This window comes from Streptopelia decaocto (genome assembly GCF_964273445.1).
Source record: "Streptopelia decaocto genome assembly, chromosome: 1".
In the NCBI taxonomy this organism is placed as follows: domain Eukaryota; kingdom Metazoa; phylum Chordata; class Aves; order Columbiformes; family Columbidae; genus Streptopelia; species Streptopelia decaocto.
Window position 1 is genome coordinate 41,742,023 of NC_138663.1, and position 26,738 is coordinate 41,768,760.

Below are 26,738 nucleotides of genomic sequence, written 5' to 3' on the forward strand. Positions count from 1 at the left end.
CTCTGTGTGGGAAGTCACAAGTACAGTGTGGATGGATGATACTTAGCGTGCTGTGAAGGCAGAAGGTACATCCCTGCCTGTGGGCCATGTTTGATCTGGGTTAGTAGGTTGAGTGGGTTGGCCTGAATGACCTCGCCATTGTATTTCTGATCTGGTTCTAGATCAGAAGTCAGGTTTAACAATTGCTGAACCATTTACTGAAGACTGGGAAATAAAAGATCACAAGTAACAAAGCCCAACCTATGTGATTATTGTCAAAGCTCTTTCCCTTATGTGATGCATCAGAAATGGACAGATTTATCTCCCGAGACCCTTTCATAATCTTTTTGACTACGCAAACTAATGTCAGTCAATACCACTCTTCAGCTGTGCAGCAGGAGATGCAGGTGACGAAAACCTCAGTTTCACTCTCCTGGAAATAAAAGTAGCTTGGTTCTGATGGAAGGGTGGAAGATCCTGACCTATCTGGGCACAACAAAGCACTCTCCCTTACGGACAGATGTTCTAGATCTCCTGCATCAGATGATGTTTCATCAACTGCCTTAGTTCTCTTCCCAGCTGCACTCCAGTCCTTATTTCAGACACCTGACACGTATTTCTACATGTAATTCAGATTATCAGGACACCAGAAGTAAGACTTACCTTCTCTGCTTAACACTGGTGTGGTACTTGGATACTATGAAACTCACCACCCCATGAAAACCTATAAATAAGGAAAGGCTCAAATCCAATTACCCTTTCATAATTAAATTTAAAAGCTTTTTGTAAAAATCAATGGCATATTGCCCAGAATTTGCTAGTAAGAAGTCTAAGCAGTGTTTTGTCACAGTATGCAAATTCCCAACCCACTGCCACCCCCTCTTATGGTTCAAAATTTCTAGTTGCTGGCTGCAGGGGCAGACAGGTCCTCGGTAATTCTGCCGTATTTTTATTCCAGAAAGGCATTCCAAAGGAGTTAGGAATCTGTTCACTGGCAATTCTGCCATGCAAGATGCACCTACAAATGACTGTTCACCTTTTGTCACACCACTAGAATTCCACTAACAAAGGTGTGACAAGAACACAGTGTGCTCCTACCAGATGACAAACACTGGTAACTTACATCCATCACACAGCTGGGCCACACAGGAAATCATAAAGCATGCTGAGGAAAACTCATCTTCAGATTTCCAATGGATAAATAAAAAAGTGTTAAATACCTAGCTGCCATTATCACTGTATTTCTTTAGGAGCTTAAAATGACATGAATTCCAAAGTGGAGGGTATGTATGACGTTGGATAGAAATCCCCACTGAAATGTAAAGGTCTTGTTCTGACCACACTGAAGAGGCTACAGAAAAGACACTGAGGAAAAATGCACGCAGTGAATTTACAGTGGTATTATATACCCATTGTTAGCAGGCCTGCAGAGGCACTTGGACTAGGGAGACACAGAGGAGAGTCTGCAGAATCTGCTGAAAAGCCAATAAATCATAACAAATGCTGCTATGAAGCAACTCAGGTGTGCTATCTTGAGGAGAACTTACCAATCTCTACATTCTTCTGTGTGGGAATAGGGCACATCTGAATTATTTATGTGCCCCTCAGCACTTTCAATCCGACAGAATCGACAGCAACCCCTTTATGTAAAGGCAGCTTGTATCTAAATGAAATACTGCTTTTTGAAACTGAAGTCATTTAGGAGTTAGTGGTTGTGCCATGATCATTATGATTCCCCAAGCTTTTTTGCATCTGAAGATCTTAGGATGGTCAGGATTGTAATCAGAAATACTGCTTCTCCTGGAGCACATCTGCATATTAAAAACTCTAATAACCAAATGCTACTTTTCAAATGACCGAACTGCTAAGTAACCACCTTAAGAGACCAGTATATCCTTGTGAAGTTATTGGACAATGTGGTTTCCTTTTTATTTTTTTTTTTGTTATTATTTTTTGTTTGTTGTTGCTGGTTTTTTGTTTGTTTTTAATACAATTAAGGATGTGCCATTTACACCCCACAAGAAAAAGCAGAAAGAGTCTTTATGGAAAAAACAAATATATTGAACACATACCAATCAAATGGTACAGATATGGGACTGGCTTTGATTTCAAAATTTAAGTAGAAATAAAAAAAGATGTAATGCAACAGCTGTTCAATTTCCAAGTCTAAATAGGCACTGCAAAAAGACATTTCTGTTTTCTCCAGCACACATTCCTGTCTAAATGCTCCCACCGTAATCAACTCCTAGGTTCCCAAACAAAAACATCACTGGGAACATAACCTTTGAGTAAGTTAATATCCATCCACCCACCCTCTTACAAAAAAAGCAAACCAAAAAAAATCCCCCAAGATACAACCTTTCAATGCTGCTGTTTTGACTGGAGCAGAATTGGAGAATTTATAAAGGTTCAAAAGCACCCGAGGCAAGTAGTACAATATAATTTGTTCACTAACTTGTATTGGAAAGGAGATTAAAAACATTGAGATCTGCATCTTGGTACATAAAACTGTTGTCCTGAATAAAGAGAAATCTTTCAGAAAAGTTTTACAACTTGGTGGAAGTCCAGGACCCAGCTTTAGGCATCATTAATTGATGGGGTTTAATTCTGACTTGGTTATAACCACTTTTATATACTGTACATCTACCCTAGTTGGATCAGTGTCTGGAACTGCTCACTGGTGTCCCTTTGAACAACTGTAAACTAAACCATATTACGCAACATCATAGGAAGCTAGAGATCAGGTGAATATACAGCCAGTTATATCTCCCCTGCTTCGCGCTCCTCTGAGCTCCTCGGGTCTTCTGATCGGCCATTAGCACTTTCGTAAGAACGTTTCTTGTCTCTGAAATCTCGCGGTGACCTCTCTCTTGAGCTTCTCTCTTTATCACGTGATGTTCTATCACGATCTCTTGAACGTTCTTTGTCTCTGGAAGATCTTTCTTTTGAGGATCTGAAAAAGTGCAGGAAATTTGAGAATTCAAGTGAGTCACAAATCTGTAGCTATTAAATACTAAAATCAAAATGCTGTTTTTCTTCTTTTTCCAACCCAACTTTAGATTTATATAAATAGAAGTTTCTGAAAAGCCATCAGAAATCATTCTACTCTTCTCCTACTTCCAATTTCAAAAGACAAATACTGGGAGAGGCAGAATTTAACCTACATTTATTATGGAACCCAGATTACGGTCAATGTGCTTTACTAAATTGCTTATTTTCAACATCCACCCTCAAATCTTGCATTAACAAGAAGCTTAATTGAAATTTCTCGTCTGTAGTCTCTACCTTGAGAAGAATGTCTAGCCTACCTCAGATATACAAATCACAAACTTACAAAATGTATTTTAAAAATGGGAGTTTGATTAAAAGCAAGGGGAAATCAGCTTGCATTATTCTTGAGTGAGGCTATTACATGACAAATATAAAACAAATCTGGAATCTGTGCCACGATTAGGTTCTGTTAGAAGAATTATCCCTTGTATGATTTTATGATCTTGGGGTGGTGTTACTTTTAGATATTACTCTGATAATAAGCATTTTCAAAAACATTAAAATGAAGCCAGGAAAGAGCTTTTCTGTTAAACAGTCCACATAGTTTTAAATGAAATGAGGTATCTGTACTGGAAAAAAAAATGGATTAGACATCCTCCTCTATATTTTCTCACAGAGTACACCTAAGCATGTTACTGAAAGGCATCACATTTTCATTTTAAGATGCACTGTAATCATAAAAAGATTCCAATACATTCTTTTGCAGAAAAATCTTAACAGCATGTTACAAAGCCACTTACTAATTTCTTGGTAAAAAAAATCTGGTGTACTGGACAGCAAGACTGTACTCTCTCAATTTATAGAAAGTTACTGTCATCACCTCAAAGCTTCAAAACTCAAGTCTGCATCATGCTCCTGCACTAATTTCCTTTCACAATCTTACAAAGAAGTGCCCTTTCATTTTAGTTCCTTTGTTGGAAAGATTATTTTCCCTACAATATAGTGTTTTGCAAGACTTAGTATTTGCAGACACTAAGATCCACAGGCATTGCTCCTATTCCACAAAATACACGTCAAATAAGAAGTTAATACTGGAGTTAATATAGCTGTTTCACAAGCATTTTGCGCTGCAAGTCCCCAGCAGAAGTAACAACGCTTCCAAACCAGTTGACTCAGGCTGACTCTAGTAATTAATCCTAGAACAGGCAGACAGACAGGATGAGATGACATCCACAGCTCTGGCTTCTCATTCAATGCATTTTTGGAGGAACTGAAGATGCATTCATCCAGCCATGTCATCTCTCTACAGGTGCCTCTAACCAGCTGACGAGAAGGAAGACTGGCTTTTATTAATCACGGCATAGCGATGTCAAAGTTTATACAATCCCTTTAGCAAGCAGTATTACTACCAGAAGACTTCAATTAAAATACCATTCCCACCTTTATCAAGGGCATGGCAGAGCCTTTTGAATCAGAACCTCTACTAGATGTACATAATCTAGAATGCTTGGAGAGCATGACTTTCTAACTGATCAGGTGGATTCTTCAACAGAAATAGACCCCTTCACCAGACATGTGGGCAGCATCCACTATGTCATGTTCACCAACTATGAATCGTGTTATAATATGTGATACTGGTTCCAAGACAGTATCTGTGGGTGCCTGCATTGGGCCTGAGAACAAAAAAACCACCTAAGTAGCCTTGGACAAAAATCCTAGAGCAGCCAGTCAGACCTAGGAAAGCAGGGAAAGATGTAGCTACAGTTTCAAACTTTCCAAGCGGTGTTTGACTAAATGGGTCTGTGCTCACCCCTCCTCAACAGAAAAAAAACCTCACACAACAAAAACAACCAAACGAAACAAAACCACCACCAACAAAAAAACACCCCCCCCCAACAACCCACAACCAAACAAACACAAAAACCAAACCAACCAAACCCACAACTAAATCAAATCAAAACTAAAGAAAGTGAAATCTGTACTTCTTTACCACAGCAGAAAATTAGCACATGGCTAGAATATCTTGTTGTCCACCAGGATATGAAGGATATTTAAAAAAAAAAAAAAAATAACAACTGTCTAAATGCTTAGAGTGGGGAATAATTGTCTAAATGCTAAGAGTGGGATCTACCTCACCCAGCTTGTGAGGTGGGTACTCACTACAGTCTGTGCTGTAGACATCTAAGCTAATCAGCCAGATTTCCTTAACAGTCAGCAGAAGAAATAAGATACTTTAAGGCATGATTTGTCTCATCTTACATAGACATAAAATTATGTCAGATGAGTCTGTAATGAGACTCATGAGACCTACATGTAACCCAGTCATCTAAAGCCAGGTGAAATGAAGTCCCATCCTATGACTTCAGGTATTTTATTTGTCTATACAATGTCTAATAGTACATTAGCCCTTGTCACATGAATTCTTCTAAGTGGACTCACGAATACTGACCCAATTTCCCCACATTAGGTCTGCTGTCATGATTGATCTTATTGTTGAGCATGCACCTCAACACCTAACTGCAAATTCACTTTTCCATTGCCAATCAAGAAGCACAAAATACGTATTTTGTTCCTAATGAGATGAAAGATGATTCATTTTGGTTATTTGGAACTTATAGCTAACTGTGAAGAAAACAGGACTTTATTTAGACCTGCTCTTGATAAGCCAGTAATCCAAGGCTGCATAGACCTAGGGTTCCTGTTACCTTAGGCTGTTGCTGTTATTACCAGGTGGGTTCCCATTATCTTAGACACACTGCTACTATTTCCAGACGCTTTGTATACATTCAGTTGGGCCCACAGAGTGCATAGGTCCGCTCCTCATATTGATAAATTTGAAACAAGATCTCAGCCACTAAGAGATTTAAAATCTACCCATCTCTTCATAAGGTGAATGATGATACAAGATTAAGGAAAACATGTCTGTCAGACAAAATTATATATTAGTAAAATATCTTCAGATACAGTACAGAATAAATATCCCTTTACTTTCAGAACGAAGAAGTAGCTGAGAAGTGGCAGCTTTTCATTTTATGTGAAAGGCTCTTTATAAAATACTTTCTGAAGAAGAGTGGACAGGAAAACCAGAAGCAGCTGCATGGTTTGCTGCAAACAATACTCAGCACAGGTTTGTCTGTGGTAATGTTATATAGAACAAAACGGGAAAATGACTTCTAGGAGAAGCACATCTAGAGTTTCTCCAGTGAGGAGTCTAATCGTCTAGTATGCTTACATGTTGAAACCATAATGGATATAATAAAAACTGAAAAAAACGCCAGACACATAAATAGCTTTTACAGCAGGATTCAGCAGCCTACTGTAACTGTATTTTATGGCACTCTAACCAAGGCCAAAAAAATCACACTTAAGGCTTTAGGTTAACATAAAATGATGCAGCTCTTCTCACAGAGCAACCACAACTCCACGTTTCTCTTAAGGCCCTAGAACTAGGGGCACCACGGGCTGCCACTGCTGCAGCTTTCAGCCGTCTTTCTGTTGCTTCTGGTGTCACACTCTGCTCTTCTGCAAGAGTTTGGCAAAAGCACCACGTTCCCCAGATCTGAATTTATTTGGTTATTCAAAACCAAAAGGCTATGACTCCTTCCTGAAGAAGTTAACTTGCTGGAGTTTGTCTTATTTTTGAGAGTATTCTTGGCCAGAATTCCTTGGACAACAAGGTTTTGAGCTTAACGAAGACAGGTTTGAATAAAAGTATTTCATATCAGGATTTTAAGAAATTCCTAAAAAAAAAAAATAAAAAAAAATTAAAAATAGGATTTGGCAACAAACCCCTCCCTGGACTAGAAAAGAGTTATAGAAGACAAGGAAGTATAATACATTTGAGCCTGCAAGTTCACGTTTATTTTGGATTCTGGCACGAACAGCGGTGTTCAACAGAAAGACTCCTCCCACATTCATGTGAAAAGCAGCTCTAATGGCTAGAAGGGCATCTCTACAGAGGAGGCATCCAGCCTGGCTGCAAGTTTAATAGGTACCCTGGTCCCAGTGCAGCAACATCATGGCTCTAAGATTCTTCAGTCTATTGAAAACACAATATACATACTTTAAGAGGAAAAATTTTGCTTGACCTCAGAGAAATAAGAGGTATGAGCTGCTAATTAATGATGGCAGAGCAATATCTTTTCCCCTCAAGTTAACAGTAATGCAAACCTCTTATTTGCACCAAGGATTCTTCCAACACAGGTGTGTGTCATTCCTTCAGGGCAGGAACTGATATAGTGAGAAAATATTTCCAGTACCAAATATCATAAGACTAAAATCTCATGCCCTGAAGTACCTCATCTTTATAATGCATTCACACAAAACAAGGCTTGAAGGGTTTATCCTCTAACAGCATCTTGCAAGATGACACTAACTTAATCTTCACATCACCTCGTGCTTTTTCAATTCACCTTTGGCAGCTGGGAATGACAGGTTTAATGTTATATGGATAGCACCAACGTTTCACATAATTTCCTTGTTCTTATGTATTTCTCTGTCAACATACAGGACAATGCATCATTTGCATTGTGCATATCATACTGGACAGCTTGAGCAGCTACGATGCAAATCCCCCCCCCCCAAAAAAAAAAAAAAAAAAGAAATCAATCAGCATGGTTTTCTTTGAAGGATTGAAATTGGGTCTTGCAAGGTCAGACTTTAAAGCTGAAGAATTAAAGGCAATTTGAGCATTTGCTCTATACAGCGGTTCATCCAAGTTCACAAATGTGTTGATTCAAAGGCAAATGTCTATTTTAAGACTGAAAAACTACAGGTTTGAAGAGTTCACTAATCTGCCATTGTGAATGCCTCGACGAGGCAGGCTTTTTAGGATAAGTGTCATGACAGGCTACAATCAAGATGGAAATTGCAGAATCTAAAATGTTGACTTCAGGATACTAAAGAACAACACCCTGAAGAATTTTAAATACCAGACACTACTGATTGTATCAACTAAAGTGCTGGAGACTGAAGTTTCATCCATCTGCAACAAAAATAAGGAAACAAAAGACTTGGCGCAACCCTGTCTTCTATGCTCTCTTACAGAGCACAATGAGACTACAGTTGCCTACTGACTCCAGGAAGAAAAAAAAAAAGCTCATTTTTAGGGCAAAGAACCCAAGAGATACTTGAAAACATTCAACACATATTTCCCTTAGTGATTTAATTTCTAAAATAATGTCAATTATAAACCCCACATGTGCAGCCACTGCAAAACCAGATCTTTTCTCTTCTTGCAAGTCGACAGTCTGTCAGGGTTTTAAGACTGGGCACCCTGTCCACTGTACTGCACTCAAATCTATGCCACACTGGCTTACGTATACCAGAAAGGAATCCTGGTTATGAGCAGACCTCCCTATCAGATGCCTTGCTGTGCAATTCCAACATACTTCTAAATTGTGCTTACCTCGCTCATCTAAAATAAGCCAGCAAATCCTCAGGAGCAGACAGCAACTGAGTCATTCAAAAGTAACAGCCCCAGACTGCTCTCTGCAGTAATCCTTCCAAGAGAGGTTGAGCCACTTTCCTTGTAAAGCAACATCTCCAGATGCAACACAACAAGTTTCTTTTCAGGCATATCTAAATAGGCTTTTATCTGGCACAGCCAGCAGACAGGCTCCATTGCTGGGAACAAGAGTCCAAGGGAAGAACCAATTGTTGACAGAAAGACAACTGCTGATGCCCATGGGCTCAGATGGAGATCAACTGTTTCACTTTCTACACTGCAGGAAGCTGGTAGTATTATCAACTTGACACCTTATATCACTCCTCCATAACCCTATTATTTTTATTAAGAAAAAAAAAATCACTACTGTATGTGAAGTCATAAACATGCTAATGGTCTAACTGAAATCAGAGACAGGCTCAAAATGTGTTTAAATTATCAAGTGCTAAATGTAAACTCAATTCAGTAAGAAAATTCTCAACACACATTTAGGAAAATCCATTTATTTCTTGTCCAACATTTACCTCTTTTTGGAGCTGCGTTCTCGGCTCCTCTCCCTGGAACTATGCCTGCTTCTATGGTGGCTGCGACTCCGGCTGCGGCTGTTCGAGCGAGACCTGTGACGATGGCGTTTCTCACGGGATTTGGAGCGAGTTCTTCTCTTTCGTTCCCGGGAGGTTGAGCGAGACCGATGTCTGCGGCGATCTCGGGACCTAGATCTAGGAACAGAAAGGACTTAAACCATACATTGCATTCACCTACTTACTCTGTCAGGGTATTTTGAATATTATGCACTCTAAGCATAAACAAAACTCTAGAGACAATGGTCTGCAGTGTTCAGAGCTAATCCATTGTCCTATCACAGCCAAACAGCGGGAAAAGCAACATTAGAAATCCTACAAAATCCTTTGTAGGAGTTTGCAGAAAATTTTACAGTTAATTCAAGACTATGCATGATTACAGCATAGCCTATTCAGGCTTCTGAAAGGAATTAAAAATGTGGAAAAAAAAAAAAATCTACTTTTAGAATTTTAAAACCTCCTCTTTATCAGGCAAAGTTGTAGAACTTCTTAATGCAGTGATAGGGATCATCTGCCACAACCGATGTATTATGGTATTTGAAGAAAGTAGGACTATATCCTTTCATATAGCTGCTACAATCAAACTAATCTGGAAGGTTCTAAACACCATACAAATTCAGGAGGGGTTTTTTTGTTGTTGTTGGTTTTTTGGTGTGTATTTATGGTTCCCCCCGCCCCTTCCTTTTTTTGGTTATTGTTTTGTGTTTGGTTTTTTTTTTTTTTTTAATAACTTCGCAATAATACCTCACTGGTGATCTTCAACTGTGTAGGTTAGGAAGAAAACCCCTGGGTCACCTGTTGGGAATTAACCTGGCACTTAAGATTTAAAAAAAACATGGGTTTTCACCAAACGGTACAAACCTTAAGCTTCTGTTTCGAAAAAAGAGCAATTATCTGTGTTGCAAGCATTATTTGGGACAAAAAGTTGCATTGCAGTAGCCACAAAACAGATATACACATATAGACTCAGTAGCATGGTGATAAATATTGTATAAACACACAAAGAGATGACTATGTAACAGAATGCTTTGCCTGTAAAGACAGATGTCTTAAACAAATAGTGCTAGTCAAACTCATAATGTTCCAGCTTGCGAAAGGATGGCTTCACTGATGGTATTCCTTGTCTGCAAATCTACATACCTTTTGGCATGTCTGCTGTGGGATCTGGAGCTGAAACAAATGGAAAATAACCAATTTTTCTTACAGAACCTTATTATCAAATAAAGCACAACTTAATAATAATTATAAACCAAACTAGTTGACCTGTTATTGTATTTCTTTCTTTACTGGCAATTATTTAAAGGCCTCTTCTTTGACATTAATATCTTTGTAACATATTTACCAGGAAATACATCCCTCTGAAAACTGTTTTGTGTTTGTTACATTTTTTAATTTATTTTTGAGCCTACCATGCTACAAACTCCAAAGAATACCTAATCTGCTTTTTTATTGCCACCACTCTTGACAGAAAAAGCACTCCTTTTTTTCTTGTCATGCATGTATTATCAGACTGCAACCAATTTCAAAGTTTACACTGTTAACCTCTGAAGCTGACAAGTGAAGAGAACTGCAGTTCAGATCCCATTTTACTCCAGCCCCACAAGGCCTGGAAGTAACTATTTCATAGAAAAACAGTGAACTCCTTTCCTCAGTCATACATTCAATTACTTCCAGTAACGGAAATTCCTAACATCTGTAAAGAAATAGCTGACACCTGACAGATGTTAGAAACCCACATGTGTGTAAGCTTACATCTGTCAGGTCTCAAAACAAAGTACACACCTGAGAATTACCTCATTTAAAGGCCATTTGTTCAGACTGGTACAGGCATTTCTATCTGTAGTTTTTAAAAAAGCTTTCTATGAAAACAACTCAGATTATAAGATTTAGACATAAATTTCACTCTCAACCCTTTTAAGCTTCCAAGGAATGCAGACTAGTGATTCTGCAGATGCAAAAACGTGTATGAACTACACCATAGTTTCCCCATTAAACTTAAATAGGTCATTATGTATATGCAATTAAAATAGATCCCTACCTCCTTAGTTTTTCCCTTTCTTCTCTTTCCCTCTCCTCTCTACGCTTCAGACGTTCCTGATTTCGTTTCTCCTGTTTATCAGCAACAATCCTCTAAAAGCGAAAGGAATATATTCATTAAGTTACATTTCAAAATTTCTCAGATGAACGTGCTATAAAAATAATCTAGACAGTTAACATTCAGTTCTTTCCCTTGTGTGTATTATTCCCTTGCTCATCCTCAGTATAAATAAATATTTTTTTTTTCTCTCCAAGAAATAGAAGTTATTGCAGAATAGCTGCAGCAAATAGATGGGTGTTACATGAAGACCTGAAATATGTAGAATTAAGCTTCCACAAAAGGGAATTCAGAGCAGTAAGTCATGCCTTTAATGCGAGAGTTTCCATGCCAATCCTATCATACTTTGGCCACTGGGGAAAGGTAGAAAGGAATCAGAACGAGGAGAGTTAATTAACTCCTTCAGCTATACTGTGACATAAATAAATCCTTAGTCTTAAATGACTTGGTTGGGCTGATACCTAGTTTTGAGGCTACTTGTTTCTGTATTGTGAACATGAAACATAATTAGAGAGGACGCTTCAGCTGATGGCCCCCAGGTTGAACTCACTACTACTGGGGACAAGGCACGCTCAGTAGAGGGCCCTCAGATGTGGAACTCACAACTGGAGATCTGGCCAAACCCAAGTCTCGCCACCTTCTGGACATGATGCAAGAAATTCAACTCTTTGTAAAGACCTTCTTCTGAGATGTGGAATTGCCCCAGCAGCATCTTGATTAGATCTCTGAGGAGAGCTCTGAGGAAGGAGGGGATAATTATTGTTTTCTTTTTTTGTTAGCGAAATACTTTAAACGATTATTTTATTGATGCTTTGGGAATGTGAAATAATTATCCATGCATTTTTTTTTCTGAATGGTGTAATCAGTTATTTCAACCCTTTGTCAAATTATATCTATACTTCCTTGTACAATATCAGTAATTTAACTACAAACAAAGTTTCTTGTTCAAGTGACTCTGCTCAATTTCATGGAGGGATGAGAGGAAGCACACGATCTGTTATAGTCATCTAAGTTTTAAGTTACACCAACTATATTTAGAAGCCTAAGTTGCCAATATAGTGAACGGAAAGAGCTGGGCTTTCCAAACGGCAAGTCACAGTATCCATGCAAGACAGCTGGAATATTATAAAATATAAATCAATCCAATTTTATCAAACTCAGTAGCAGCATTTTCTGCTTTTAGGGCTTCAACTCCTTCAGCTATTGCCTTTAGTGATTTCTCCAGTTAAATGCTTAATTGAGCCTTGAACTCCATATATTGCATATTAAGATCATAAACGGCTTCAGTGTACAAATCCATCCTCTTGAACACCAGAAGTCTAGAATATAATTCCAGTAAGTCTTTCTTCCAGCACACAATTTATGGTCAAGATAGTGTTGTTTAGGGTAATATTCCAACTGGATTTCAAATCTTCAGGCTATAGAGAACATGCAACCTCCATGTAACCATTATTTTAATGGCTACCCTGACTTCAAGATATACATCTTTTTTGTATTCTGACTCTGAATATCTACAGCCTTGAGTTGTTGGAACTTATTTATTTCATCTAGTGTCAGTTAAGCTTAAAAGCTTCCAAAAATTACTTAAAACTTAAAAAATTAAATCTTCTTTAGTTGTTGGTACCTAAAGAATTCAAGTCACCTCCTACTCTTTGTCCAGATAAACTAAACTAATTGACTTTTAGCCTTTCACCATAGAGCAGGCTGTTGGAGCTCCAGGCATTTCTGTAGATCTTTTTGGAAAAGTTTGCCATGTTATCATCCTCCTTATGCAGTTGTACCAAAAACGAGGATTTCAACGCCAGCCCTATTAACATTTTAGCCTACTTAGATAAATATCACTCATTTCAGCCCACTACATGGTCTTGTATCTTCAAGGATCCCATTATTACTTTTAGCAAATCAACTGGCTAAAAGTAAATTTGCCTATCTCCTATGACTGGTGAGTATGTTTCAACATGACTTTTGTTCAAAATAGTTTTCCATTTTACAAGTGGAATCGCACCTCTCTGTTCCCAAGATGCATTACTTTGAACATGTTTTAATATACCTCCGTGTAAAAGAGGTCATCTTATCAAATTATCCAGATAATTTGTATTATATTAGAATGTTCAGTGATTTATAGATGAATGAAATTCCAAATTTTAAAGTAATATGAAAAAAATTCACATGCCCAGAAAGAAATATTCCATTTAGGTGGCCTGGCAAATAATTAAGTAGGAGCATATGCATATACACACACAAAAATATAAGAATTATTTACCCTGAGTTCCTCAAGCTTCTCTCTTATTTCAATAAATCCTAAATGTAGCTTTCCTCCAAAGTGGTCAGCAAGTCGTCGGTCATTGTCATGAAGACCAAGATAAGCCGAGCACACTTCACAAACCCGTAGCTTCTGCTGCTGAAAGCTAGAGGCAGGCATAGAATTCCGGTATACTTCCTAGGAAAAAGAAACCCAACCACAATTTGCTAGCTGTTATTCCTGAACGCACAGAAAAAGATAACACTTTACCAAAGATACACTACAAATGATAACTGAATTAGATGCACACCAGCACACCCTTCAGTTAATTCACACTATTCATAAGCCAGCTGTCTCATTAAGATGCAAGACAGGCTCCTTATATTGAAGGCTGGACATATTTAAAAGCAGGACATCAGCAACTGGTTTTGCAAATTAAGAAGTGGGGGGATTTTTACCTTAAGATCATACTACTTAGAAGGATGAACAACTTTCTCATACACAACAACGAATACATGCTAACACTACAATTACTACATTAAGGTATGATGAAAACATGACACCAGTTTTCTTTCTGAACTCAGTTTAAAACAGTAGTAGTTTCCTAAAAAAATCTACCTGCATTTTAGACACTAGTTAAACAAGTTATCTGAGCAAAATTAATCTAGACAGTCAGATGACAGATAAGCAAGACTGCCAGCAACCCCTCTGGTACCATTAACACAGCTGCAGATTTTTTTTTCTATAAATTTAATTATCTTGGTGAAACACAGTATCAAAGAGCTCTTGGTGAGTTCTGCTACTTCAACATTACAAGGACAGTTTTGACTTGCACGATACACAAGCCACTAATTTCTTTCCATGAAGACAATGGTTCGTGTCACTGAAGCTTTCCAGTACAGCACAGCACGAGGCACAACAGGGTTGCTACAGCAAGAGCCACGAGACTGAATGAGATACATCGGTCCAACAAATACAGACACAACTGTTGTGTTCACAGACACAACTGGCCAATACAGCTAAACTAAGACAAATGCATCGTCCACGGAAGCGAGAATAATTTTAATAGTATAGGAGTGTATTTAAAGGTAGAAACTTTAATTATACAGGATGCCACAAGCAAACTCTTAGGTTTATCTGAAGCAATTAGTTAAGGATGTGACAGCAGATAAGACATTTTGCATTACACAGATGCCAACCAATTTAATATCGGACACTGCCCTTTCCCTCACCCAAGCCTTCCACAATCAACTTACTTCAGCTTCTCTCTTCTTTACCCGAGCCTTCTCCACTTCATCCATTACTTTTTGAGATTCTTCCACATTCCCATCAGCTCCAAGCTGTTCTACTTTGGCCAGCAGTTTCCCAATTTCTTCATTCAATTCATGAACTCTTTCAGCCTTGAAAGACAAGGAAAAGTTTAACACAAGAAAGGCTTTTAAATTATGGAAAACAATCCGAACTACTGCTGAGTTATTACATGCACCATCAGTAGGATAAAATTAAAATAAACACGCAGAGATAACTTCTCCAGGTAAAAGTGAAACAGAAGTTGCCTCATGTAAAAACACACAGAGAAAGGCTGAGTTACCAAGTCTATGTACCAACTCCAGAGCAGGATTTTGTCCAGAAACTTCAAGTAATTCCCAGTGTTGTCTATACCACAGTCTTGCAAAATTAATATCTGTACAACCATTCCTCCTAGCATGTGCATATATGGGCAGAAAATTGATAAAAGTGTTTTTTGTTCCCCCCGCCCCCCCCCCCCCCCCCCAGTTAAAAGACCTTGAGAAAACCACATAATGGTTTTGGGTATTGTTTTGCTTATATTTGCTTATATATTTGCTTATATATTTGCTTATATATTTGCTTATATATTTGCTTATGGGTAAAGTTTTTGATCAAAAATGTAAGAATTACTAACATTTGCATTGCATGGTATCACAGAGAGTCAGGTTTCCCCAGCACAAAAACTATGACAGAGGTCTCTTCCGTATGTTCTCCTCTCTGTGCTTTAAGGGCAGTTTTGGGAAAGACATTAAAAACATCTTATTTTTCCCCTCCTCAGCATGAATTATCAGATTGGATAGACTGCCAAAGCCTTAAGTTGGCTCCTTAGAAAAAGAGACCTTCAAAGAGACTTCAGTAACTAGTTTTACATGCTTACTTTAGCTGCAACTTCAGCACTGATCTCTTCTTGGGTTTCTGCTAGTCTTTTCTTAGCCACTTCTGTTCTCCTGTCACAGTCTGCAATAAATGACTGCAGGTGGTCCATTGCCTAAAACACCAATAAAAACACTGATCAATGCTGTCAAGAACATGAAAATTTCATTAGCCTTAATACTTTCCAGGTTTATTAAGACTTAACTTTCATAAGTTTTTATTAGCGAAACCTTGGTAAAACAATAATCTAGTAGTTTATGGTGACTAATCACGTATGTTAATACATAACATTTTAAAAATCATAGTCTACATGTTGTCATAGCTATAAATACTTGTAGAAGCAGTATACCAAATAATTCAATAAGCTAAGGCAGTCTATTTGCTAATGCACACATTCAAGTTCTTCAAAGGATATTCAGGTTCACCTCACCCAGTTAATACATGTTATACTGTAACTTTTTTCCACCAGGTTTTTAAGGTATTAAGCATATTAACACCATCCCTCCAATCAGTAACCAAAAAAAACCCAAACCTTTTTGTCCTAGTGAAGACTAACTTCCTAGTCAGGAGTTCAAAACTGTATTACCCAAACTACATTATACTGAGGTCTAGCATATGATTTGTTATCCCAAATATAAAATGACTTTCTTCAATAAGTGTAGAATTTAAGACTCTCTTCAAAGCATACACACCCTTAATATTTGCTTGCTGCTTGATAACACTAAGACACCATCCTGGATTACAATAATTTGTCCTGTGGAAAGCTGTTAACAGTTCTACCTAGAAATTATTACCAATGCAAACTAACTACTCACATATAATGATAAAGAAGTATGTATCCTTTATGTAACTGTGCAACGGTTTCTCCGCCTCTTCCTACAAAATTACTTTCCAAAAGTTTTCATTTTGTGTGTACCAAAACTTTTGTTTTTCAGTTTATCCACCTAGGTACATAAATTACACTTTCTCTCCACCATTGAAACAAAATACATACATCAAGCTCAAAGAAGAAGTCTTGATCTTTGGATGCTATTTCATAGTCTGCTCTTAATGCCAGGTCATGCACTTTCAGACATTCTCCAAGATCCATTCTCTGAAAGAGACAGAGGTAGAGTGGTATAATTTTTCAGAAGTGTTACAAGGAATTAAGTGAGCATGATTTTCTTTAACAGTAATTTTCTGAAGCAAATCATCTCCCCTGTGGGACTGAAAGGACAGTTTAATAAAGCTATAAGACAACACCAGATCTTTAATAAACATGCACAAATCAGGAAATAATAAAAGCAGACAGAGTGAACAACTTATCATGATGGCAGTTTACATTACAGAGTACCATTAACATCCTGCAAAAACATTGTTTTACTAAAAACACATAACCTGAAAGGATGGTAATCACTCTAAGCCAGCATTACTACTGCAATTTTCTGTTCTCCCGTTATCACTGTGGTGTGGCACCTGATGCTGGCACATCGGCCTGTGCATTTGAACACAATCTGGGTACTGACTGGGTAAAATGTATCTTAGCAAACCAAAGACAGAGGGTATTTTCAGCAGCATATCTTTGTCCAACTTGTCAGGCAGCCACACAAACAGATGTGCTGACAATATGTAGGGGGCAATGTAACAGTGGACTGGGGCAATGTAATAGCAGACTTGAACAGCCAGGTTCTCCTAGAGTATCAAGATGTCACTTGAGAAACTCTTGAATAATTTCAGTAATGTTAGCAGCAATTTGGGGGGATGAGGGAGGTGGTTAGGGAAGATTTCTTTTTGTTAGATGTCTCTATCAGGAGACAGGAATTTTGCCTTTCCTTCCCCTCTTTGATCCAACATAGTACAGCCTTATAAATACTCACGTGGCTTAACAGACAGGGAGCAAGAACAAGCAGGTACAAGAGAAAATGACTCTTTTTCATTAGCTTTGCTGCTTAAAAAATGGCATCCGTGGAATTGCTCCTTAACACAGCCTGTTCTACTCTTGGCTAATCCCTTGAAAGCACCTTAACAGAAACATTACTACTAAATGTCTTTCTTAGAAGTTCCATTAGCAAATCCCAATGTAAAGAGACATTAAAAAAAAAAAAATCAGGCTAAAAAAGCACTTCTGCTGGTATTTAAGCAACATTAGGTAAAGACAATTCATCACTGTCAAAAGTCTATGCTGGATCAGGATTGCGGAGGACCTTAATAAACACAGAACACATTATATTATAATCTGTCTTATATGACTAGCTGCAAAGTAGATGAACAGCAGATGAAAATGGACAAAAGATACAGTAAAACATTCTTTCCATTTTCTACATGTCCACCTTGCAATTTGGTGCCAAGACATGTCCTCCCCCAGAGGCAAAGAACAAGCACTGGTAGTCAGCCATGCACAGATCAATCACATTTGAAACAGAAGATGGCTATGAAGAACATTTAGGTTCAGACATTGACCTACCAATGAATGCTTTAAAAGAATGCACATAAACAGGTTTTTTTTTCCCACTGTTGCTACACTGACTTTCAGACAGACTTAACACTAAAAGTGATTTACGGAGCAGTCCTGATGAATAAAGCAGATAAAGAAAGGTGAGAACATCCAAGTCCCCAGGCTAGAAATAACCAAGGTTTATTGAATATGTGAAGCCACGCTTTGGGGGTTTTGCAGTTACTGCACTTTTCCTCAAGACTAAAATCAGAAAAAAGCCTACACATTTGGAGAATCTTTCTTACAATTGAAAGTTAGTGCTGAAGTCTAGTACAGAAAATAGTCTAGGCAACCACATGCAAAGTAGGATGTCAGGAGTCCTTTTGCTAAAGCAGAGCTCTTCTTAAGAAACTAATGCCTTTTACTAACTACTTGCTAACCACTTTCTGCAATACTTACTTTATTTCTCAGTGATAGGTGGGAAATTAAAGCTATCTGATTTCCCAGAGCTGAGTTTTAGACAACTGGTCTGTCATTCCAAACAACCTCATGTTGAAATGATTTACTAAATAATTTCTGTCATCCCATCCACAAAACTGATAGAATGCCTTTAGTGTTAATGCAGAAATATGGATTATATAGATTTAGTTTAACAATGATGCACAGATCTGCTTCAATCAAATCAGGTAGCAAAAAAAAAGAATCACATGAGTTAAATATGAATAGACAAGGAAGAGCTGGCCAAGGACTCAGGCAACAGAGAATCTGAAGAGTTTATCTGTAAAATAAATGTGCACTCAGAGGAGCTGACACTAATAACTGAACCAGAGACGAAACTCTGATGTGATGCTGTTTCTGGAACATGAAATTAAGGTGGCTTTCTTTTCAGATCTTGAACTATCTACAGTAAAACCCCCATTTTGGCACTTTTACCACTACTACACAACCTTTTGACATCAGATATTAGATTGTTAAATGTACTCTATATACAGTGCAAAAAAGAGCACAGAAAAGCCAAAGCTACTTAAAACACAAAGGACTGATGTTGAGTCAAGTGTGACACAGCAGCACACGTTATTGATGCTTCTAAAACCAGTATGCACCTTTGACAGGTTTCAAAAGAAGATACTCTGGGCATTGTTTCTATAGAGAATTCTTTCTAGCTATAAAGATACCTATACCAAAGCAGTTCGCATACAGCAAAAGAAGTGGTTTTTGTTTGTTTACTTAGGAAGATCTGACAGGACTGAAAAAATTACATTGGAGGAACCAGATCTCTCCCTTTTTCAAGTTGTCAAGGGAACTACTGGAATTTGTATGTAAACACCCTTGCTACTGATAAAATTGCATTTCTCTACTTTTTGCAGCACTACAGCAAATAATAACCCTGGCATACCTAAGCTTCAGGCATGGAAACAGCTCCACTAAACCAATGGGACTACTGGCAACTACACTCCAGACTAAACCACCTTACTAACACCTATCTGCAGATGTGTGAACTATTCAAACTTCTCTTCCACAGCAGAAGGAGATCTACACAGTATGGTCAGTGAGCCTAAACGGATTCAGCCCACCTTGAGAGGGATCCCTAGCTGCAGGTGAACTGAATCTTTCTTTAGGTTCCACTGCCTAGATCCCTTCTGACTCCAGTGCAAGCTTTCACAACTAGCTCGTAAGCTCAAACCTAAATTTAGATGTCTTAATCTGGAGCTGAATTCCACCCCTAATAAGATTAAAGTTAATAATGTATTAAAGTATATTGCTAAACCAAGGTATCAATCAATAAGGTTTCAGTCAGCTAGAGTCCTGAAGAGCAGAATGCAACAAATTCCTGAGCACCAACAGATATACTTAACTGCAGGACTGAGCTGATGGCATACTTTGATGTCAATATAAATAAAATGCAAAAGGCAATGTTCCTCAACAAATACATATCAATATAAATACAAAGTTGATCCACTAAGCAGAAGGGAGCTTCTCAACCATGGTTTGCAAAATCACATACAGTATTTGTGATTTTTTTTTCAACAGAGAAGCACAATCAAGCCATAAGAAAGCCAGATTGCTGCAGAAGTATTGAACTGCTTGGGCTCTTCAAAGGTAGCCAGCAAGTTACTATAAATATTCAGGACATTACTACCTTTAAAATTATTGAAAGCATTTGCTTTAAATCTTTCCACCTTGTCACTGAGTACATGAGTACTCAGCTATTCATTTAGAAACATAAGATAGAGAAAACACATTCTTATACATCTTGTAAAACCTGCTGAAGACAGCACAGAGCTTACCTCCAGAGAATGTTGCTTAATAGGTTTCTACCATTACAGGGGAGTCAAGTGACTCCTACACACATAGCTTCAGTCCTAATCTCATAATAGAGATAAATACAACAAACTTTTTTTGTAATACGGATGCAAAATAACTCAAGGACCACAGTTTGGAAAAACAAACAAACAAAAAGCCCCAAACCACACAAGCCTGATCATCAGCAACGATTAAGAATAAAAAAAGGTAAAGAGTGTTAATCCCTTCAGGAAAAAAAAAAAAAAAAAAGAAAAATTGCTAACTTTAGGTGGTAAATTACTCAGCATGTCCCCATAGCTAAGGTTTCCAAAGTGTTACTAATCTATTGTTATAAAATTCTCAACTTGAAATGAGTAAACTCTTAAAACCACTGACTCATGCACATGAACCAGTGCCCAAGTAATCATTATGAAAAAACAGAGTGCCGAAACATGAAAAAAGCATCAGTTAAAAATAAAAGAGCTTTTGTGAGAGGCACTGTCAAAAGCAGGTTGTGAACAGACACAGCTCTACAACCTTGAATACAAAGTCAGTTCTGTGATCTTACCAATTAGTTTACTATGTGCCTCACAGAAACTTCAAAACACATGCCAAATAAAAAGATAATCACAGAGCACAGCAGATTTGCAATTATAATTTAATAGACTGAAAGAGGATGCTATAATTTTATCTTCCTTTACATTTTTGATATTGGGACTCACTATTCTACCTATGTCTGGCATGTAGCCCATTATTCCCACTGCTCTTAGAAGCAGACCACAAAAAAATCAAACCCATACTCTCCCTGAAGTGACACAAAATCATTTCCTGCAGGCACTAAGACACCTCTGACTAGGTGACTTAGAATTTTTCAAGCCTACAAAACAAGAAAGCTAGTAACAAACAAAAAGGCTCTAAATAAAATGAAATCAAATAGGAATGTAACCAAAATCTCCTGACCTAAGTAGGTAACAACTGAAGCTCATTAACAGAAAACTAGACAAATCTATCTAGAGAAGTGGAACAAGAGGGTAAGTGATATGGAATGAATGCTGTTGGCAACACCAGTCAGGAGAAATAATTAAATTTCAAAATATAGCTAATTCTTATGGCTTTACACTCCAAAGTCAAATACTTATGGTTCCTTTAAATACAACTTTATTGTTCCTTTAAATAACAACTACTCAGAGGAAGCAAGACATGGAGAAGCGCAAAAGAAAGCTCAAAAAAGTAGGAAGCTGTGCATTGTCGCCAATCTAGACAATGGAAGTCTCCTAGTAAAACTCAAAACCTTACTAATTTGTACAGCTGCTTTTTTTCCCAAAAAAATGTTTTCTATTGTTAACCAAAAGATACATCTGATCAAAGAAACTTGAGGAAAAAACCTACTGCAAGTGTTCTGGAGAAGTCCAGAAATAATAAAAGACTTCATACCATATTCTTAAAAATACACACACACTGCATCTTAACAAGAGAAGAGAGAATATATGCAGAAATCTGGACAACAAAGAAAAAGTCTCCAATCTTCTAAAAATAGTATACACACACACTGCTTTGACCAATACATACCGCAGCCTCGGGAACATATTATTTATCAATTCCTTGGCAGAGTTTTGAGTACTCGGCCGTTACAGAAAAGAACAAACTAAATTAACAGAGCCTACTCATGTGAGTCATTGCATTTGTCTTGTGTTATCTGTGAATGTCCTCCTTGAGGGCTTTTGAAAGAGTGGGTGTTTTGGAATAGCACAGAAGTCTGCATTTTGCAGACTACAGCAGTAAAATGCACAGATTATCTTTTGACACAAAACAATAGCAATTCATGTCCAGTCTTTTACTGGTAACCTAGTCAATGAAGATATTTAACCTCAGGAAATGTCCCCAGAGTACTTATTCTTCAGAAGGATAACATTCTGGATTTTAATTAAAATTTTTAAAACCCTTGTTACCTGCAGATCTTGAACATGAAGATGCATCAAAATTTTCCTATCAAAACTCTGGAGAAAACTCCACAATCATTTTCCAAATCAATGATAAACTGTGTAGTCACACCACATGCTTCTTGTCCTTTTAAAAACTGTGCTATTAAGAGAGAAGGTCCATTTCTTCAGACCCAGGTCTAGGTCAACAGCTGAACATCACATGAGTCAGATAAAGCCTGTCTCTTATGAGCCCCTTTCTACTACTGCCACTAAAAGGATTAAACAAGTCGCTGTTTTTCTGGACCCAGGATTACATAGTGGAACACATTTTGTGGTCTGATGACTAACTGCATCACAAGGAAAGAAAAAAACCCAACCGATATTCACTGAATAAGCTTAGTTGAGTACTCCAAGAGCAGCAGCAGAATCCAGTAGGAGACAGATGAGAAGTTGTAGTGGGGACTTAAAGCAGGCCCAACCTACAGGCTTGGTCTGCACCATAAGAGGCACTGTTGCCTGATAGCTATGACTTTAATAATTCTAAAGATAAACATTTCTTAATTGCTAAAGACAGCCATTCTAGAAATCTTTGCTTATAGAAATTAGATCACAATGAAAAGCTGTCAAATTAATCTTTTAATAGTATCTTCTTGTGGATTCTGACCAATGACTTTTTATGTTTTTATAGCTTACTGTTATGTTACATATCTTCCCCCAACCACAAGCTATTTTGCTCATCACACAACCAAAACACTGGACAACATAACAGATGGGTGAAGAGAAACACGTTCTTCTTTTTTCCTCCATTTGATTTGGACAGTAATGCACAGAACATTTCAAAATAAAACTACATATGCATTGGTATACAAGGCATTGATATAATTTATAAAAAGTAATGACTTGAAGGTAAGGAAAAACGTGCAAGATGCATTATTTTCAGTGCCAATTACCTTCAGTATATGCCAAACACACCACATTAATTTCAAGACATCTGATTTTTGTGGTATGATAGAACTTTGCGATGCAAAAGCAAAATGAAAGAGTGTCTTCAAGCACAGGAAGAAAAAATTAGGAAGCCACAAGACTTATGAAGAAGATAAATGTGTGGGCCTTTTCTATTCCATTGCCTTTTTTATTGAGGCAAATGCTAAGTTCTCTAGTTCTGTTCAACGGTTTATTTTGTCTCTTCTTCCTGTGCTTCTCAGCAATTACAGTTGTGCCTACTTTTGCATGGAGGGCCAGACTGTCACTATTGGTCTGTCAGTACAAGTACCAAAATTAGTAAAACAAAATTTGTGTGTGCATGTATGTTTGAAGCTCTTTGATCAACCAAAAATGTTATGGTAATTTAAAATTACAGCTACTTGGAAAGCACATTAGAGGCCAGGTGACAGGTAAATCAGTTATCAAGTCTACGTATTTCAGTTTTCCATTTTGCAAATGAATTTCATTCTGTATTTCATTAAAGTCTCCAGCCAAGTTAACCATTTGGAATGATACAGCACAGAGAACCAATAATCCTTCAAATAATCCTTAAGACAGGTTTTCCAGTACTTATTTTTCCCTCTGCTACAGGATAAGAAAATGTGTCCATCTGAAGAAGGAAAGCCACCAAAGTGCAGCTTTAAGAATGGCAGGCACACAAGACTCTGCATATTATAATACTATATATCTCTACCGTTAATTACTCTAACACCATGGAATAGTAGGTTAAATAATCTATACAATATAAACTCAGTCTTTCACAAAGAGTAAACTATGTTAATCAGGTACCACAAGGTAAAGCATGGGCACACTGACAAAGCTACTGGCAGGTGTCAAAGCCCCTTGTTTGCTGTGCTCAGGCAGAGGAACCTGTGCTCTAAAGGACACAAAATTGAAACTGAACAAGTTACTAATATGCCATAAATGGAGATTTTCAAATTGCCTTAGAATTTGTGGAAATGGTCCAGTAACTAGGTATTGTACAATAAGTGTCACTACCACCTTAAATATATCTCAGCTTCTAGATATGTAATTATTTGAACTTTCAACTGTTTTCGCTAAAGTATTTCTGAACAAAGAAAAATCACCTCTCTCTCCTATACAAATACTTGTGTGGGATACTTTCTCACTACAACAAAGTTTTAAGAAAGTAACTTGAACAATTTATGCATAAATTATATTTCCTTTTTTTTTTGCTACTAGTTGCAAATGTACCGGTTAAAGCCGCTATAGTGCAATTCATGTAGGTAACATTATGAATTTATTTATTTTTATGTTGTATCAAACAACACTGAATTTGCAAATAATAATTACCATATAGAAACTTCTAAAAATTAACTTCATAACCCATTAATTAGTTGTTTATAAAAGTTCCTCTGAACTACCTGAGAGCACTAGATTGATACTTGCTGAAAACTATGAAATTAAAAGAGATATAACAAAGAACAAATATAATTCAATTTCCCTATTCTTATCTAAGTAAAACACAAGATTTAGCTACATACAGTTCCAGAGAGCACATCGTGAGGGCAGCAGTTGAGAAGGTGGCTCTTGCAAACTCTGTCATCACTGAATTTGATTCGCTGACGGGTCGTGTCACCTGCAATATAGAAATCAGCACATTCCAGGTTAGAAATCTGGGGAAGCCAGACATGTTCTACAGGTTACATGCAAAGCGTTAACATTGCCCTGTCACATAGTGAAGGCCTATGGAAACTAGAACTGTAGGCTTCTTTGCCAAAAAACACCAATACATGTTTTAATGCTCTATAATACTATTTAAAAATCCTCTCACACTTCCCCTTGAAAAATGCAGCGTGAAAAGTGCTTGAAACCAGAAAGACAGCATTAGCTTAAAAACACTTTGCTACAACAGCATTTGTTAAATGAGCTATAGGACATTCTAGTCAGATTTTGCATGAAATAGTGTTGTATTTGTATGCAACAATTAGCATATAAAAGCAGCCTCATAAACACAAACTGATACACATTGAGTCTTCATCGAATCCCACCTGATACTCATTTTATGATTTTGCTTTTGTATGCAATGCACCCTCTTGCTTCTGATGGGAGTAGCATAGAGTTGGCAGAAGAATGCTTACGAACCTGAAAAAAGTCAGTCAAACATATGGACATAGCCTATATGCAAAATTATTTTACGCATGTTTGCATATCTGTATCCATATTTTTTTTTTCTTTTCCACATGCTGTTTGTTGGGCTGGGAACATCTGAATTATATCTTCATCATGGCAGGTTGTAGCTTCTGCATCAGCAGAAGCATCAAACCGCCCACACACTGAGGTCCAATTGCAAGTTTAAATAACCCCATCTTGGAGCAAGACCTAAAGTCTTCAGAATAAAGTAACCAGCTGGTATTCTGGGGATGAGGGTGGGAATATGTTTTACTTCCAGTCATAACACAAATGGCACTATTTGAGATTTGGAAGAGCGATCACTGCTACGGCTCTCTTGTTGTTACGACACAGGCATGATAAAACACCTTAATTTCTCTCAGGATGTATCTATTTACTAATTTTTTTAAAACATAACAACTTGTTAAGATGTCTAATCATTGAAAACCTACTGGTGAATTACTGAAGCAAGGAAGGCTGCTGGGAAAAAAAACAGACATACAATGAGTTCTGATAGCAGCCTTTTCCATTTCATCAAATATTTTAAAGAGTGTAGATACATTTTGCAGTTATTAAGGTTTATGGCTTCATGACCTGAAACACTGAGAATTTTGAATCTACTGAACAATTCAAGAAGCCAAATTCATTACTGAGGTAAACACAGAGATGAACAAAAAAACCCATATCTTATCAGTCAAGCCTTTCCTACTATTACATAATCAGATATTTAAATATAGTTCTATGCATAGGATGCTAATATATAACATTTTCAGATGGGCCAAGTTTCAGATTATTAAGCAGAAGTTTCCAAAATCACTTAATTTGCCTGGGGGCTACAACAGTTAAAACCTGTAATCCACAGGCTAAAGACAGCTTCAAAGCAGTTCAACAATAGGTTTTCTAGAAAGTGACCTTACTGCTTAGTTATACTTACACTACTAAAAATTTAGAGCAATCCCTTTATAATCATGCCTGCTACTGCAGTAAAGAGTTTTGCCTTTTCTTTTTTTTTTTTTTTTTGTCCTCTTTTTAGGAGGTGGATCTATATTTTTTTAAACACATAACTGCGTTTGTTCCACATTCATTAACACATCTGAAAAGTTATTGATAACTCACGGCTCGGCGAATGCGGGGCCTTTCTGACACTCCCTTGCAGATTGATGTAGGCAGGCAAAGATACATTGAACCTTTATAAATAAAACAAGGGGCCAGATTGTTCAGTTTGTATAGAATAATAGACTCTGCCAGCAATTTTAACACAGCATCTAGAAATACATGTTGACTGTAAAGATTCTTCTATATAAAGACACACAAACAAAAATCAAGAAAATTATTTTAAAAAATACAACTGATAGCCTAAAAGCACTAACCCATAAGGAATCAAGGAGTTATCAAGACCAGAAAATTGCTCAGACTCATGGCTCCTTACATAAAGTTGGCAAGTAGTATTTTCAGAGATGTAGCTTTTTCCACACCTCTACCACAAGGAACTGATGCTACAGCTAC

The 26,738-nt window shown here is 37.4% G+C and overlaps 1 protein-coding gene across 2 annotated transcripts in view; it reads right to left on the reverse strand.

Annotated features, from left to right (window-relative positions):
- Positions 1–1,883: 1,883 nt before the first annotated feature.
- Positions 1,884–26,738, reverse strand: part of LOC309435319 (putative RNA-binding protein Luc7-like 2) — a 36,530-nt gene continuing 11,675 nt past the window's right edge. The window contains exons 2-11 of one of the 2 annotated variants that reach the window (XM_082043428.1): positions 26,349–26,419; positions 24,605–24,699; positions 16,492–16,590; positions 15,502–15,612; positions 14,591–14,734; positions 13,356–13,532; positions 11,036–11,127; positions 10,138–10,167; positions 8,941–9,135; positions 1,884–2,932 (exon numbers count right to left, since the gene is read on the reverse strand). In XM_082043428.1, coding sequence (XP_081899554.1) covers positions 2,740–2,932; positions 8,941–9,135; positions 10,138–10,167; positions 11,036–11,127; positions 13,356–13,532; positions 14,591–14,734; positions 15,502–15,612; positions 16,492–16,587 — 1,038 coding nt within the window. In that variant the 5' untranslated portion in view covers positions 16,588–16,590; positions 24,605–24,699; positions 26,349–26,419 and the 3' untranslated portion in view covers positions 1,884–2,739. The remainder of the gene's footprint in view (positions 2,933–8,940; positions 9,136–10,137; positions 10,168–11,035; positions 11,128–13,355; positions 13,533–14,590; positions 14,735–15,501; positions 15,613–16,491; positions 16,591–24,604; positions 24,700–26,348; positions 26,420–26,738) is intronic. The other variant, XM_082043429.1, reaches the window with a different exon arrangement.